The sequence below is a fragment of the Erinaceus europaeus genome, chromosome 6, assembly GCF_950295315.1.
Source record: "Erinaceus europaeus chromosome 6, mEriEur2.1, whole genome shotgun sequence".
Lineage (NCBI taxonomy): Eukaryota > Metazoa > Chordata > Mammalia > Eulipotyphla > Erinaceidae > Erinaceus > Erinaceus europaeus.
In genome coordinates this window covers 61061340-61076674 of record NC_080167.1, presented here as the reverse complement: position 1 = coordinate 61076674, position 15335 = coordinate 61061340, and the positions used below count along the sequence as shown (strand labels likewise).

At 42.1% G+C, this 15335-nt stretch overlaps 2 protein-coding genes across 7 annotated transcripts in view; both read left to right on the top strand.

The window, feature by feature from the left end:
• The window catches only part of ARHGAP21 (Rho GTPase activating protein 21), a 149840-nt gene that overhangs the window by 44732 nt on the left and 89773 nt on the right, over nucleotides 1–15335 (top strand). The window lies entirely within an intron of this gene.
• Nucleotides 6893–8676, top strand: LOC103116546 (glucosamine-6-phosphate isomerase 2). The gene has a single exon (XM_060192312.1). It carries the CDS (start codon nucleotides 7215–7217, stop codon nucleotides 8049–8051), a length of 837 nt encoding a protein of 278 aa, XP_060048295.1. The 5' UTR covers nucleotides 6893–7214; the 3' UTR covers nucleotides 8052–8676.

The following is a 15335-nucleotide window of genomic DNA, read 5'->3' as shown; positions in this document are numbered from 1 at the left end:
CATTGTTGTGTCTTTCGGTGAAAGTTAATTGCTGAGCATTATCTTTGGAATTTATCCATGTGCTTGCATGGGCTCAAAAAAACAAACCATTTATGGTATTTCATGGATGCCTATACCATAGTTTATTTACCCATCCTAGACAGAAGAGATGCCTGTTCGTTCACAGTTAGGTTACAGTACCGTCTAGGTCTCAGGAATACAGCCGTCTCTCTCAAAATGGTGCACATCTCACCAAACCTCCACTTACCATTCTCAGATCGACCCAGTCTACCCACTCCTCTCCACCCCCATAACCACCCTGTTTTCTTGGGAGCCCAGGAGATATTTTTGTTGTGAATTGTTAGTTAGTTTGTGCTCCACATATGCCTGAAGTCATCTGGCATTTGTCTTTCACTTCCTGACTTCTCCTTCTTGGCGTGATCACCTCAGATTGCATCCATATTTTGGTGGAAACTAAGCCTTCACCTTTTTCAACAGCTAAGTAGTCATCCTCATTTGACCCTGGATGGGTAATGGGCTTGCTTCCAGCTTTTGGCCATTACAGATAATGCCATAGTGAGAACTTCGGCGTGTGACCTTGGATGTATGAATTCTATTGATTATTCCATCTAGGAGCAGAGGGACTAAGCCATGAGTCATGCATGACTCAGTTCAAGGTCATGCCTGACCTTTAATGGACATAGTCCAGGAGTTTTTCAATATGGTTGTGCCTGCATATTTTCTCAACAACAACCAACCTTCCTTACCTTCCTCCCTTCCCCTCTTCCTTCCTTCCTCCCTCCCTCCCTCTCTTCCTCCCTCCTTCCCTCCCTCCTTCCCTCCCTCCCTTCCTCCCTCCCTTCCTCCCTCCCTCCCTTCCTCCCTTCCTTCCTCCCTTCCTCCCTTCCTTCCTCCCTTCCTCCCTCCCTTATCCTCTCCCTTATCCCCTCCCTTCCTCCCTGCCTTCCCTTCCCTCCCCTCCCCTCCCCTCCCCTCCCCTCCCCTCCCCTCCCCTCCCCTTCCTTTTCCTTCCCTTCCCTTTGCCTCCAGGGTTACCACTGGGGCTCAGGAACCCACTGCTCCTGGAGGCCATTTTTCTATTGGGTAGGACAGAGAGAAGTTGAGAGAGGAGGAGGAGAGAAAGATAGACACCTGCAGACCTGCTTCACTGCTTGTGAAGCGACCCCCTTGCAGGTGGGGAGCCAGGGGCTTGAACCGGGATCCTTGTGCAGATCCTTGCGCTTCATACTATGTGCATTTAACCTGGTGCGCTATTACCTGGCCCCCCTCTCATCAAGAACATTTGAGAGTCTGGCGGTAGCGCAGTGGGTTAAGCACAGGTGGCGCAAAGCGCAAGGACCAGCATAAGGATCCCGGTTTGAGCCCCTGGCTCCCCACCTGCAAGGGCGTCGCTTCACAGGCGGTGAAGCAGGTCTGCAGGTGTCTATCTTTCTCTCCCCCTCTCTGTCTTCCCCTCCTCTCTCTATTTCACTCTGTCCCATGCAACAACGATGGCATCAATAACAGCAATAATGACTGCAACAATAAAACAACAAGGGCAACAAAAGAGAATAAATAAATAAATAAATAAATAAAGAGAACATTTGAGAATTCTTGTTATTTCTATGTCTATAACAATTACTTAATCCACTTAAAAAAATTTTTTTTTCTGTGTGTATATAGCAGTTATCTTCTTATGACTTTGATTTGTATTTGCTTGATGACTAGTAAGTCTCAGCATCTTCTGCTTACCTGCCTTGTAGATTCTTTTTTTTCTTTTCTTTTTTGCCAGGTGTCCAGTATTCCCTAGCTCTAAGAATTACCTTTGAGTAGGTTGCTCAAAATTCATAAACAAAAACAGTGTCATGTAATTTTCAGGTCCCCTTCAGTTGTCCTTAAGAATATTTAGTCACAGGGTAAGGAGTATAGCGTAATGGTTATGCAAATAGACTGTCATGCCTAAGGCTTGAAAGTCCTAGGTTCAATCCCCTGCACCACCATAAGCCATAGCTGAGCAGTGCTCTGGTTAAAAAAAGGGTCTATATGGACCAGGTGGTGGTGCACCTGGTTAAGAGCACACATTACAGTGCATGAGGACCCAGGTTCAAGCCCCTGGTCCCCACCCGCAGGTGGGAAGCTTCACAAGTGGTGTAGCAGGGCTGCAGGTATCTCTCTGTCTCTCTCCCTCCTTCCCTCTCATTTTCTCTCCATCTTTATCCAATAAGAAATAAAATAAATGTAAAAAAAAGAAAAAATAGATAAAAGAATAGGCACGAGATACTGTCTGCATTGACTATTATCTACTTGACTATCAAGATGATTCAAGATAGAGGGTTCAGAGAATGTGTCAAAGTACCAGTTTACTTCAGCAGAATGGGTAGAGGGGGAGCAAATTGGTCTAGTCTGCATAACACTCCAGTTTCTCCTGTGGGATGTGCAGTGGTTTAATTCAGATTTTGAGTTACTTTATCAGCAGCAATAATGACAGTGTTGGGTTCACCAACAAAATCCTGGACCTTGCTCTGGGACATGGTCCGGTCAGCGGACACTGTAGAAATGCTCCGTAGATCTGATGTCATCAGTCATTTCACATCGGCTCTGTGGAGGAAGAGAAAAAAAGGGTGTGAACAGTTCTTCTTTGGGGGGGGGTTCAGTGGTGGTGCACCAGGTTGAGTGTACAGATTGCCGTACACAAGGACCCAGGTTCAAACCACCAGTCCCCACCTGCTTCACAAGCTGTGAAGCAGTGCTGCAAGTGCCTCTTTCCCTTTTCCTATTGCCCCTTACCCTCTTAATTTTTCTGTCCTATTAAATTCAGTAAATATTTAAAATAAATAAATAAATAATTCTTTTAGTATAGAATTCCCTCTTAGCACTGTATCTTATTCCTAACCTAAGTTTTGGGCACAAATTATGGTGCACTGGGTTTTTGTTTTTATGAATATCATTTATACTATGTAACACTTCAAGAGCCTTTACAGTCAGTGGAAGTATCAACACTTAAAAAGCGTAAGTTTGCACACATGATTTTAGAGGCTTTTAACTGTTACATCTTTACTTTTCCAGTGTATGGTTTCTTCTGTCTGTAAAAATATTTATCTATTGAAACAATTGATTTTATAATATAGTTCCCATAAAAATATGTCTTGCTGAAAGCAATTACTTTTATAGGATATTAATCTTGGGGTTGTTAAAACAGTTTATTGCTTTTCAACAAGCCTTATCCCCAGATTCCTTTAAATCATAAGCTATTTTAATGCCTCTGAAATATGTATGGAGCATTCTCTGACATTTAATCATAATTTTCATGAACACCTTATCAAACAAGGACCTCCTGCAAAGGAGTTTTTATTTACTTGAGTTTTTTTTTTTCCTCCAGGGTTATTGCTGGGCTTGGTGCCTACACCATGAATCCACCACTCCTGGAGGCCATTTTTTCCCCCTTTTTGTTGCCCTTGTTGTTGTAGCCGTGTTGTGGTTATTATTATTGCCATTGTTGATGTTGTTCGTTGTTGGATAGGACAGAGAGAAATGGAGAGAGGAGGGGAAGACAGAGGGGGAGAGAAAGACAGACACCTGCAGACCTGCTGCACCGCCTGTGAAGCGACTCCCCTGCAGGTGGGGAGCCGGGGGCTCAAACCAGGATCCTTACGCCGGTCCCTGCGTGCGCTTTGCGCCACATGCGCTTAACCCACTGCGCCACTGCCCGACCCCCTATTCACTTGAGTTTTAAAAATACATGAGACACCATTGAGTTTGATGACAAGCCGTGATGCATTGGAAAGGGCACCAATAGGCTGCACCTAAGTTGCTCCCTCTTCAAACCCTGTCTTCCTCAAGTGGACTGTGGATGCCACTAGCTCGAGTCTCCAGCATTTACTTTTGCTGAATCCACACTAATATCCTTACCTAAAGTCATAGTTCGGCCCTTTGCCAGATGAGCCAGAAGGTGGGGCAGGGCTGTGATCCTCCAAGGTCTGGACTCTGCTTCTCTAGGTGTTCAGCTCTTGGTCCTGAGCGTGTATGTGTGTATGTGTGTGTGTATGTGTGTGTATGTGTATGTGTGTATGTGTATGTGTGTGTATGTGTATGTGTATGTGTGTGTATGTGTGTGTGTGTGTATGTGTGTGTGTGTGTATCTGTGTGTGTATGTGTGTGTGTATGTGTGTGTGTATGTGTGTGTGTGTATCTGTGTATGTGTGTGTATCTGTGTGTGTATGTGTGTGTGTGTGTGTGTGTGTGTGTGTGTATGTGTATATATTTTGCCTCCAGGGTTATTGCTGGGGCTCAGGGCCTGCACTACAAATCCACTGCTCCTGGAGGCCATTCCCCCCCACACCCCCATTTTGTTGCCCTTGTTGTCGTTATTGTTGTCATTGCTGTCTTTGTTGGATAGGATAGAGAGAAAGGGAGAGAGGAGGGGAAGACAGAGAAGGGGAGAGAATGATAGACACCTGCAGACCTGTTTCACCACCTGTTTCACCCTGCAGGTGGGGAGCTGGAGGCTTGAACCAGGGTCCTTAAGCCAGTCTTTGCGCTTTGAGTATTTTAAGCCCTCCCAATCCAGTTCCTGGGGACTTAGTGTCGTTCAGCCTTCACTTTAGTTCTGTATTAAAACTGTTATAAATGGCAGTGACAGTATGATTTTTTTTTTTTAATAATTCAGCCTTAAACAATTTGGAGACTCTTCTTTGGGGGGGTGCATTCATCTATTTTGAGAAACTGAGAGCCAGAGCATCATTCTGCTACATGCAGTGACCCATTATGGTGCTCAGAACCTTATACTTGCATGTCCTGTGCTCTGCCACTGCAATGTCTGCTGGGCTGTGAGACTATTCTCTTGTTGTTGTTGTTTATATCCTATACCTTTAAAAATTAGAATGTAGGGAGTCGGGCTGTAGCGCAGCGGCTTAAGCGCAGGTGGCACAAAGCACAAGGACCGGCATAAGGATCCCGGTTCGAACCCCGGCTCCCCACCTGCAGGGGAGTCGCTTCACAGGCGGTGAAGCAGGTCTGCAGGTGTCTGTCTTTCTCTCCTCCTCTCTGTCTTCCCCTCCTCTCTCCATTTCTCTCTGTCCTATCCAACAACGACGACAACAACAATAATAATAACTACAACAATAAAACAAGGGCAACAAAAGGGAATAAATAAAATAAAATAAAAAAATTAAAAAAAAATTAGAATGTAATTTAAAAATTAGAATTCCATGACTCAGCCTCATTACTAATAAAACATAATAAAATAATAACCATTCTTTTTTAATATTTAATTTATTTAATTTAATTAATTTAATTAATTTATTCCCTTTTGTTGTCCTTGTTGTTTTATTGTTGTAGTTATTATTGTTGTTGTCGTCATTGTTGGATAGGACAGAGAGAAACGGAGAGAGGAGGGGAAGACAGGGGGAGAGAAAGATAGACACCTGCAGACCTGCTTCACCGCCTGTGAAGCGACTCCCCTGCAGGTGGGGAGCCGGGGTTCGAACCGGGATCCTTATGCCGGTCCTTGTGCTTTGCGCCACCTGCGCTTAACCCGCTGCGCTACTGCCCGACTCCCAATAATAACCATTCTAAAGAGAGATTGATTGATAGATACATGTGAAAGAGGGGTAGGAGAGATTGAAGCAAAGATGGTTCTGGAACATGAGATAGATGCTGGAACCTGGACTGGGACTGAGACCTCACGTTGGAGAGACCCTCCCTTTATTCGCTGTGTGGCCTTCCAGGCTGCAGTGAGCAAACTCAGATGCTGCTAATTGGTTTTGTGGCTTGGTTCCCTGTTTTAAAGATAACACTGAACATTTATATGTAAAACAAATAAACAATAGCTTTGAACCGGCAACTCCAATCTTAAGAATTCATCCTGGGAGTCGGGCGGTAGCACAGCGGTTAAGCACAGGTGACACAAAGCACAATGACCGGCGAGAGGATCCTGGTTCAAGCCCCCCCCCGCCCCCCCCCCCCCCACCTGTAGGGGATTTGTTTCACAAGCGGTGAAGCAGGTCTGCAGGTGTCTGTCTCTCTCTCCCTTCTCTGTCTCCCCCTCCTCTCTCCATTTCTCTCTGTCCTATCCTACAACGAAGACATCAATAACAACAACAATAATAACTACAATAATAAAACAACAAGGGCAAAAACAAAGGGAAAATGAATAAATATTTAAAAAAAAAAGAATTCATCCTAAATAACTCCTCAGAGTTTCTCACTGAGACTGATGTACCAGGTAGAGGAGGAAGAGGAGGAGGAACAGTAGTAGTAATAGTAGTCATAGTAATAATAGTAGTTGCCGCAGCAGCATAAAAAAGCTTAATGAACAGTGTACATTCCTTATGCCGGTCCTTGTGCTTTGCGCCACCTGCGCTTAACCCGCTGCGCTACAGCCCGACTCCTGTACATTCCTAAATGACTAAGAGATGAACTGCTAAAATGTGATTTACTCCAATGATGAAATGCTGTGTGATTTCTTTTTTCACTTCCAGGGTTATCACCGGGGCTGGGTGCCTGCACTATGCATCCACTGTTCCCGGTGGCCATTTTCTTTCCATTGTTATTGCTGTTGCTGCTGCTATTGGATAGGACAGAGAGAAATTGAGAGAGGAGGGGAGAGAAATATAGACTTATGAAGCAACTAACCTCCCCCCCCCCCCCGCAGGTGGGGAGCTGGGGGGTTCAAACTGGGATCCTTGGGCTGGTCCTTGGGCCTGTCCTGTGCCGGTCCTTGCACTTTGTACTATGTGTTTTCAACCCGGTGTGCTACCGCCTGGCTCCCCGAACTATCTTTTAAGATCTATTATATTGAAATGGAAAGACACAAAACTAGATAAAAGTAGATTATCATTCATATGTGTATGTACATGTCTATTTGCTTATACTTGCACATGAAAATGTCTAGAATGCGCCGCGGCGCCACCGCCCCTCCTTCACTTCAGTGTGCATCCAGGTCCTCGCTCTGGCCGGCGTCGTTCAGGGGTTATTGGGTTTTGCTTGTTCTGTCTGATCCAGCATCAGAAAAGCAGTTGGCAGGGTGACAGGCAGTGTAGCTGCTCTGGAAGCACAGGATCCACAGACCACAGGCTGCTCTGCTGCTGTCGCTGAGCGGGGGCTCCGTGTGCCATCGCTGCGCTCCCCTGCCTGGTCCTGGCTTTGGAGACTGTCAGAGCCTAGTTCAATGAGTGGCATTTGACAGACCATCACAAGTGTATAGAGGTTTGAACTTCTTGTTCTGGAAGCTGTGCATGACCATAATGAGACTTGTAATTCTTGATAACTACGACTTGGCTAGTGAATGGGCCAAGTACATCTGTAATCGCATTATTCAGTTCAAACCTGGACAGGACAAATACTTTACATTGGGTTTACCAACAGGGAGTACACCTTTAGGCTGTTACAAAAAACTAATAGAATACCACAAGAATGGAGATCTTTCCTTTAAGTATGTGAAGACCTTCAACATGGATGAATATGTAGGACTTCCCAGAAATCATCCCGAAAGCTACCATTCTTATATGTGGAATAACTTTTTTAAGCATATAGATATAGATCCTAATAATGCTCACATACTTGATGGAAATGCAGCAGATTTACAAGCAGAATGTGATGCTTTTGAAAAGAAAATAAAAGAAGCTGGAGGAATTGATCTTTTTGTTGGAGGAATTGGTCCTGATGGTCATATCGCCTTCAATGAACCTGGATCCAGTTTAGTATCAAGGACAAGACTAAAAACTCTAGCAATGGACACCATTTTGGCAAATGCTAAATATTTTGATGGAGATTTATCAAAAGTGCCAACTATGGCTCTAACGGTTGGTGTAGGAACAGTGATGGATGCTAGAGAAGTAATGATCCTCCTAACAGGTGCACACAAGGCATTTGCTCTGTACAAAGCAATAGAAGAAGGAGTCAATCACATGTGGACTGTCTCAGCTTTCCAGCAGCATCCGCAGACCATTTTTGTGTGTGATGAAGATGCTACTTTAGAATTAAGAGTTAAAACTGTGAAATACTTTAAAGGTTTAATGCATGTGCATAATAAACTTGTGGAGCCACTACACAGTATGAAAGAAGGAAACTGAAGGAGATTGGAGCAAAATTCAGCTTGAATGAACAGAGCATTTTCATAAGTAGTAGATGAATTTTCAGCTATGCAACATGAAAAACCATGGGAAACCTTTAAGATTGCCATTTGAAGTTTAATATCTATGTTACACATTCCATATTCTGAATGTGCCCACTACATTTTAGAAGTAGTTGGTGCCTCTCATTTGATCAACTGCTTACTAATATAAATTACTAAAGCCACTTAGGCACCTTTAAAAGAGCACAGGGGTGCGATGTCTGCTTGTCCATATAATTTTAAAGATAAAGATTCTGTGTAAGTACCATTCGTTCTTAAATTCTTTACTTTTTTAGTCACCTGAAGACTTCGTGCTTTTTCAGAATCAGGCTGTCATTGCAAATCTTTACTTTTGGAATGCAATCATTCTATTTTCTGTGTACTACACATAAGCTTCCTGCACGCTGTTGCCTTAGTCTTCTCCCTGCAGTAGTACATGGACACCAAAAGTCCTGACATAGATTGTTGGTGCAGAGAACTAGAAAAGCTACAACAGTGCCTAAGAGTACAGTTTACGTCCTTTTGGAGATTATGTACAAGTGCATGTTTTTGTGCACCTTCTTCTACAGCACTTTTTTTTTTTTTTTAACAAATGTGCTTATTTTTATTTAATGACTTGGGTCCCTGCTTTTAATATAAATATTTTGGCAATTACGAGCTTTATAACAGCACACCTATGGGAGTTCTACCAAAGAAGAAATGGATTCCCGCTAAGCTTCACAAATGATTTACTCCTTATGTTTCAACAAAGTGATTTAGTGTATAAAGTTACTGTAGACTATATATTTTAAATTATAACTGGCATCCTTACACTGCAAATAAGTGTTTTCTATCTTTAATTCAAATAAAGCCTATTTAATAAACAAAAAAAGAAAATGTCTAGAATGTATAAACATCCAAGTACTGAAACCAGTTTTGTCTTAAGCTTAATTATATTCTTTTTGTTTGGCTTTGTTTTCTAATTCATCTTTTTTTTTTTTCCCCTCTCATTGGTCAAGCCATGTGTAAAATTTGCAATTAATAGTGGTTTACAAAACTGTAAGATCGCAGGGTATGGCTCCTCACTGTATCCACCACCAGAATTCTGTGCCCCTACCCTCCCAGCAATAAGCACAGTAATTCCCAAAGTCTTAGAGACAGTTAATTTTGAATGAGCACACCCATCTAATAAATGCAGGTTATAAAAGATAAAGAATAGTATATTACCCACGAGCTACTACCTACAATTGCTAAAATAGCCTGTTAGTGGTGTTCTGGAAAGTTACAGGGTCAGGACACAGGAGATTTGTGTACTTGCCCAAACGGTGTCACTAAGTAGGTATGAGACCATCAGCAAGTCTCTGGGCTGGTATCTCAGTATTTGTAAAGTAAACTGGTAGAGAACTACCTGCCTGATTTTGAACTCCCTGTCAGACCACCAGCATTTCTAAGGGGGTAGCGGAATGGAGGAGATAAGTGTTCAAACTCCTCTCCCTGCCTCCCTTCCTCCTTCCCTCCCCAAACAGAGCAGCTCTGCACCTTTAGGTTTTGTCCTTTGATATGTCATTTCAAGCTGTCCTTCCCCAAAGGGAAGAAAAAGGTAAAAGGGAAAGAAAATGGATATCTGTAGGGTTCTGTGGTCCTAACTGTCTTTAAATCAATCCATTTACACTTCTCATCTACTCATGGGATGGACACACACACGTTTTCATAGGTCAGAACTTATCTTGTTCATCAGGGTGCTTTTGCTCCCCCCTGGGAAGTCGCACATTCATTGAGGGCTGTTGAGCAGATGAGTAATAATTCTTGTCTGATATAGAGCGTCCTCACCCTAGCAGCCATGGAAGGGCTTATACTTTTATGCCTGTGAAAACCTTCTCACTACTTTGCATGAATTGTTTATCTATCTGTTCTGACTCAGTGGCCCAAGTCTGTCTTTATGATCCATTTTACTTCCATCAGAACTCTATAATTTTTTTAAATATTTATTTTCCCTTTTGTTGCTCTTCTTGTTTTGTTGTTGTTGTTTTAGTTATTATTGAGGTTGTTGGATAGGACAGAGAGAAATGGAGAGAAGAGTGGGAGAGAAAGAGAGACACCTGCAGACCTGCTTCACTACCTGTAGGTGGGGAGCTGGGGGCTTGAACTGGGATTCTTTAGCCAGTCCTTGCATTTCACACCACATGCACTTAACCCACTGTGCTACCGCCTGACTCCCCATCAGAACCCTGATGACTAGTTTGGTCACTGATAAATTGTGTGACTTTCGGTAAGCCACTTAACACTCTGAATCTCAGCGCTCTGTAAAATGTTGAATGACTCAACTTCCTTTTAGCTCTAAAACTGTAAAAGTATGGAGTCTCTTTAGTCTAGTCTAATGAAATTGAGTCAACTGTTGACATTGGTTGTCACTGTCAACCAATGTGCCATTGGGAATCCAAAGTCTACTTAGATTTGGAAAGTGTGTGTGTGTGTGTGTGTGTACCTTTGACAGTGAATCTTAAGTATTCTAGATAATTACAATCACTACAGTGCTTCCAAGAAAATGGTGGAACCACTGCATGTGGGTCTGGCCTCGTGTCCCTGTATGTTCTTTAGCCTGTGTCTGTGCTTTGAGGATGCTCCAGCATCCCAGTGCTGAGAAGAGAAGTGTAAGCTCGACTATCATTCTGCAGATTCCTGTCTGCCCAAAGAGGAAGGGAGATGACTATTACTAGCCAAAAAACAGTCTGTCCTTTCATCCAGGGTAAACAAGATTTTACGCCTATCAGGTGATAACACCTTCTGAAATTAAAGCTGTTTTATTATCTGACAGTAGTGCTTCTTTACAGGAAAACTGTGTGCAAAAAATAAGTATCCGTACTTGAGTTCATGTCTGTTTCTTTTTATCTTTGTCTACTTGCTGTGCAATAGAACTCGACAGGTTCACTGTCTCAAACAAGAACAATTGGGAAGCAAGTCAAGAGAAGTTGTTCCTCAAGAAAGCTTTAAAATATTTTTTTCCCTTTAATGCTATCTTTTTTTTGGGGGGTGGTTATAAAGCTTACTTGTTTTATTCATTTAAATCCAAGTCCTATTTTTACATCTGACTTGCTGGTGGGCACTGGATAAACCCTAGGCCCTCTGCTTAGGAAACTGCTTGTGGTTGAAAAGATAGACATGTAAGCAATGAGTTAGAATCCGGGAGGATATGTCTACACTGAAGGTTCTCTCCCATAAAGGGCTTGGGGGATGATGCCTCCTGCCTACTAGGGCAGATTGGCTAGGAGGCTTTGCTGTCAGAATGGAATAGGGGAACGTTTTCTCTGTATAGCAAGGGTGATAGTAACAGTTCCCACTATCTCCACGCCTGTGCACTTATAGGAATTCTGTAACTTGTTGGGGAAACAAAAAGAAACTGATCACTTCTCTCAGAGAGGGGGGAAAAGCGGGGGGGGGGGGGGGAGAAATGAAGAGAATTCAAGACAGTTGTGATCATACAATGTCTTTCCTCTTTTTTCCTCTCTATGTATTTTCGGTCATTTTGATGCCATTGAAAATAGCACTATCTTCAGTCGCTGCACCCTAATCCACCCCCTTTCTATTGCTGGACATTTCAGTCATTAGCTATTTTGAGCCTATTATATCTTGTGGTGAACTTCCTTTATGTGAATGCCTGCCTGTCTCCACTAGGTTAAAAGGTACAAAATTTAAACGTGCTGATAACTTTGGCCACACAGGTTACCAAACCAATTTTGCCAAGCTGGCTGAACTCGGCCACTTGTAGAAGTGCTCAAGCACAGTCATCCATCCTTCCTTCTGATTCATTTTAATCTTCCATCTTTTTGTCCATGTTCTGTTTGTAGCAATGCTGTTAATGACAGCAATCCCTAGCAGAACATTACCTTTGTCTTGTGATTTGGAAAACCTCACAGAACAAGATTTTAGGAATTGAGTAACTTCATATTTCAGCAACTTCTCTCAGGACAGAGGGCTGTATTTATAGAAAGATGTTTTTTGCACTAAATGGCCTTGCGATGGTTGCAATTTTATGGTGAGCAGGTGCTTTCTGGCCACCTCTCCAGATTCAAAGGAGGTCTCGAAACTTTACATCAGGCTCAACCTGATGCTGTTGACTGGCTACCGAAGAAGGGCAAACGCTAGAAGAAGCAGCAGCAAATGAGGAATGTAACTAACACTATGTTTCCTCATCCTGTCAGATGCTTCAAAAGGCAACAGATTATCAACTCTCAGGGGAGCTAGAGGATAGGACCAGGCTGACTTTTACTAAAACCTGTTGTGTCAAACCACTAAAATCTACATTGATACAGTACTCTATGGTTTGCGTTTGACTTCCACCATGTAGTTAGTAAGCCATTTATTATCCTGGGCTCTCTCCCTGCCTTTCAAAAGTTCCATATATATTAGAATGTAGGAAAGAAGAAAGCAATTATGAGGAGATTTAGTACTTATTAGTTACTTAATGACTAGTACAGTTGCATGATTTGTTGGAGAAAGTGTATGAGTAACTCAAACTACATTTTCATTTACTTATGTATTTCACTTGGTCAGTCTACGTGGTCCTCTTTTACCTAAGGGGGGAGGAGCCAATAAGCAAAGTCTGTGTAAAGTTAAATAATATTGGCAACCCAGGCATGTTGTTTATTGTAAACACCTTTCCAGATCAGGCTCTGAGTCACACAGCTGAAATGTTTTATCTTCACAAATCATCTTCTGGAGTTGATACCAGAAGATATAAGGGAGACTAGATAATTGTCTTAGTGAGAACACTCTTAATGCCATGCGCACATATACCAATACTTCTTTAAATTGCTGATAAAAAGGGCTTTTTATAACCAGACATTCTCAGAATGTTTTTTTTTTGTAATAGAAAATAACTGGAAAATTTCTGTCCATTTAAAGTATAATGAATAAATGAGATGTGCAATGTTCACAGGAGAATTTTGTACAACAGTCAAACATCAGTGAACCACAGTAGAGACTGATTAGTTGTTCACAAAAATTTTCTCTCTTCTGATATTCTTCAGCTGGAGAAATCTTCCTTTACTGGAGAGCTTTATTTCCCTGAGTCCTTTTAAAGAACAGAACTTATAAGAAAGAATGAATGAATGCAAATTATAGGCCTGTAGAACGATTCAGTTAAACTTGCTTTGGGAGTCACAAATTGTTGTAGAAGCACTTGAAGTGATTCCAGGGCTAGACAACATGGGAGAAGTCTCACTCTAGGCATCATTATTAATTAATTATTATCATTATCATTATTATTATCATTATTATTATTATTATTATTATTATTTTGCCTCCACAGTTATCCCCGGAGCTCAGTGCCTGCACTATGAATCCGCTGCTCCTGGTGGCCATTTTTTCTATTTTGTTGTTGTCATTGTTATTTATTGCTATTGTTAGGATAAGGACAAAGGAAATAGAAAAGAGGAAGACAAAGAGGGGGAGAGACAGACAGACACCTGCAGACCTGCTTTACTGCTTGTGAAGCGACCCCCCTGCAAGTGGGGAGCCGGGAGCCTGAACCGGGATCCTTACGCTGGTCCTTGTGCTTTGTGTCATATGTACTTAACCCAGTGCACTGCTGCCTGGCCCCCTCTGGGCATTATTTTGACAGTGAGTTGTCTGTTTTTGTGCCAACAAGTGCAGTCTTCCATGTGTTATCATGAAGACATTTATTGTTAGTTGCAAGGAGGCAAGAACCAAATAAGTGTCATCTAAACCCATCATGACTAGTAATGAAACAGGAATGTTCAGGAAAAAAGAGAAGTACATTCTGATTTGTGCCATATTGTTATTTTCTGGGACTTGCTATCAGATGATATGTCAGAAGGAAACTGGAAATAGACTTTTAAGGGCTGGGAGTTGACTCATGCAGTAGAGTGCGCTCGCTTTCACCATAAGCAAGATCTTGGGTTCGAGCTCTGGCACCACATGGAAGCATCATGGATGACCAGGGGATTGGTGGTGTGATATTTCTCCCTCTCTCACCACTCTGTCTCTCTCCTCTTTCTGTTTCTCCTTCTCCTCCTCTCTCAAAATAGCAAATGAAATAAAAACTGATCGGGAAGGCCACTCAGAGGTGATACTATGCATAAATCCTTAGTTTCCTATTCGGGGGACAAAAAATTCAGAACTTTTTTTTTTAAAAAAAGTATTATTATTATTATTATCTGTATTTATTTATTGGATAGAGACAGCCAGAAATCAAGAAGGAAAGGGGAGTGGTAGAGAAGGGAGAGAGACGCCTGAAACACTCCTTCACCATTCACAGCGCTTCCCCCCTGCAGGTGGGGAGGCGGGGGGCTCGAACCTGGGTCCTTGCTCACTGTAACGTGGGCTCAGCCAGGTGCCCCATCACCCCCCCCCACCCAAGCCTTTCAAAGTTACAGTGATCATCAAAACGAAACTGTAGAAACAATCATGTATTTCAGTTCAGATTAAAAATAGTTGTCTTCTGCTAGGGCAAAGTTGCTAAATTTAGAAATGAAGAACTCCTTTCTTTGAAATGTTGGTGTCTCAAAAGAAAGTAGACCAGGAAGAGAGAAAAGTGCTGTCTAGGTAAAAAATCACACAGAAAACAGAACCCTGAATAGGGAAGAAACTGCACAGGAAGGCGACAGCTGATCCAAAGGAATCCTGTCACACTATGCAGGAACAGCGCCAGAAAGAACTCATTTCAACAGTTAGCTTAGATGAAAAACACTAGAAAGAAATGCTTGGCTAAAGGACAGACGTAAACATGGAGAGTTAGGCTTACAAAGATTAAGTCCAGGTGTTTACTCTGAAATATTTTGAACTAAAGTCATCCAGACTTTTCAGCTTCAAGTCACAAATGTTAGATTTCTTTCTTTCTTTCTTTCTTTCTTTTTTTGTTATCATTCATCTTTTACACATTCAAATATCTACTGAGAAGCAAAATTCTTAGAAAGGCACATGTAGATAAAACTAAATATTCAACATCAAAAAGTTCTAATTATAGTCTATCTGAATTTAAGAAAGAAGAAAATACCCACAGAATCTTTAGAAAGACTGTAACAGAAGCTGCAGGAAGGAATTCTTACTTAGGGTGTGTGTGTGTGTGTGTGTGTGTGTGTGTGTGTGTGTGTGTGTGTGTGTGTGTGTGTGTGTGTGTGTATTTCAGTTTTTTGCCTCAAGAGTTTATGTTCTTAGTTGGTATTTAAACCAGCCAACCAACTAACCCAACAGTCCTTTGGTCAAAAGTGTGATTTCTTGTGCTGAAATCTTTTTTGCAGAGAAA

Bases quoted from the DNA above. Each gene is read 5' to 3' on its own strand.
- LOC103116546 (XM_060192312.1), top strand. From the start codon at position 7,215: ATGACCATAATGAGACTTGTAATTCTTGATAACTACGACTTGGCTAGT.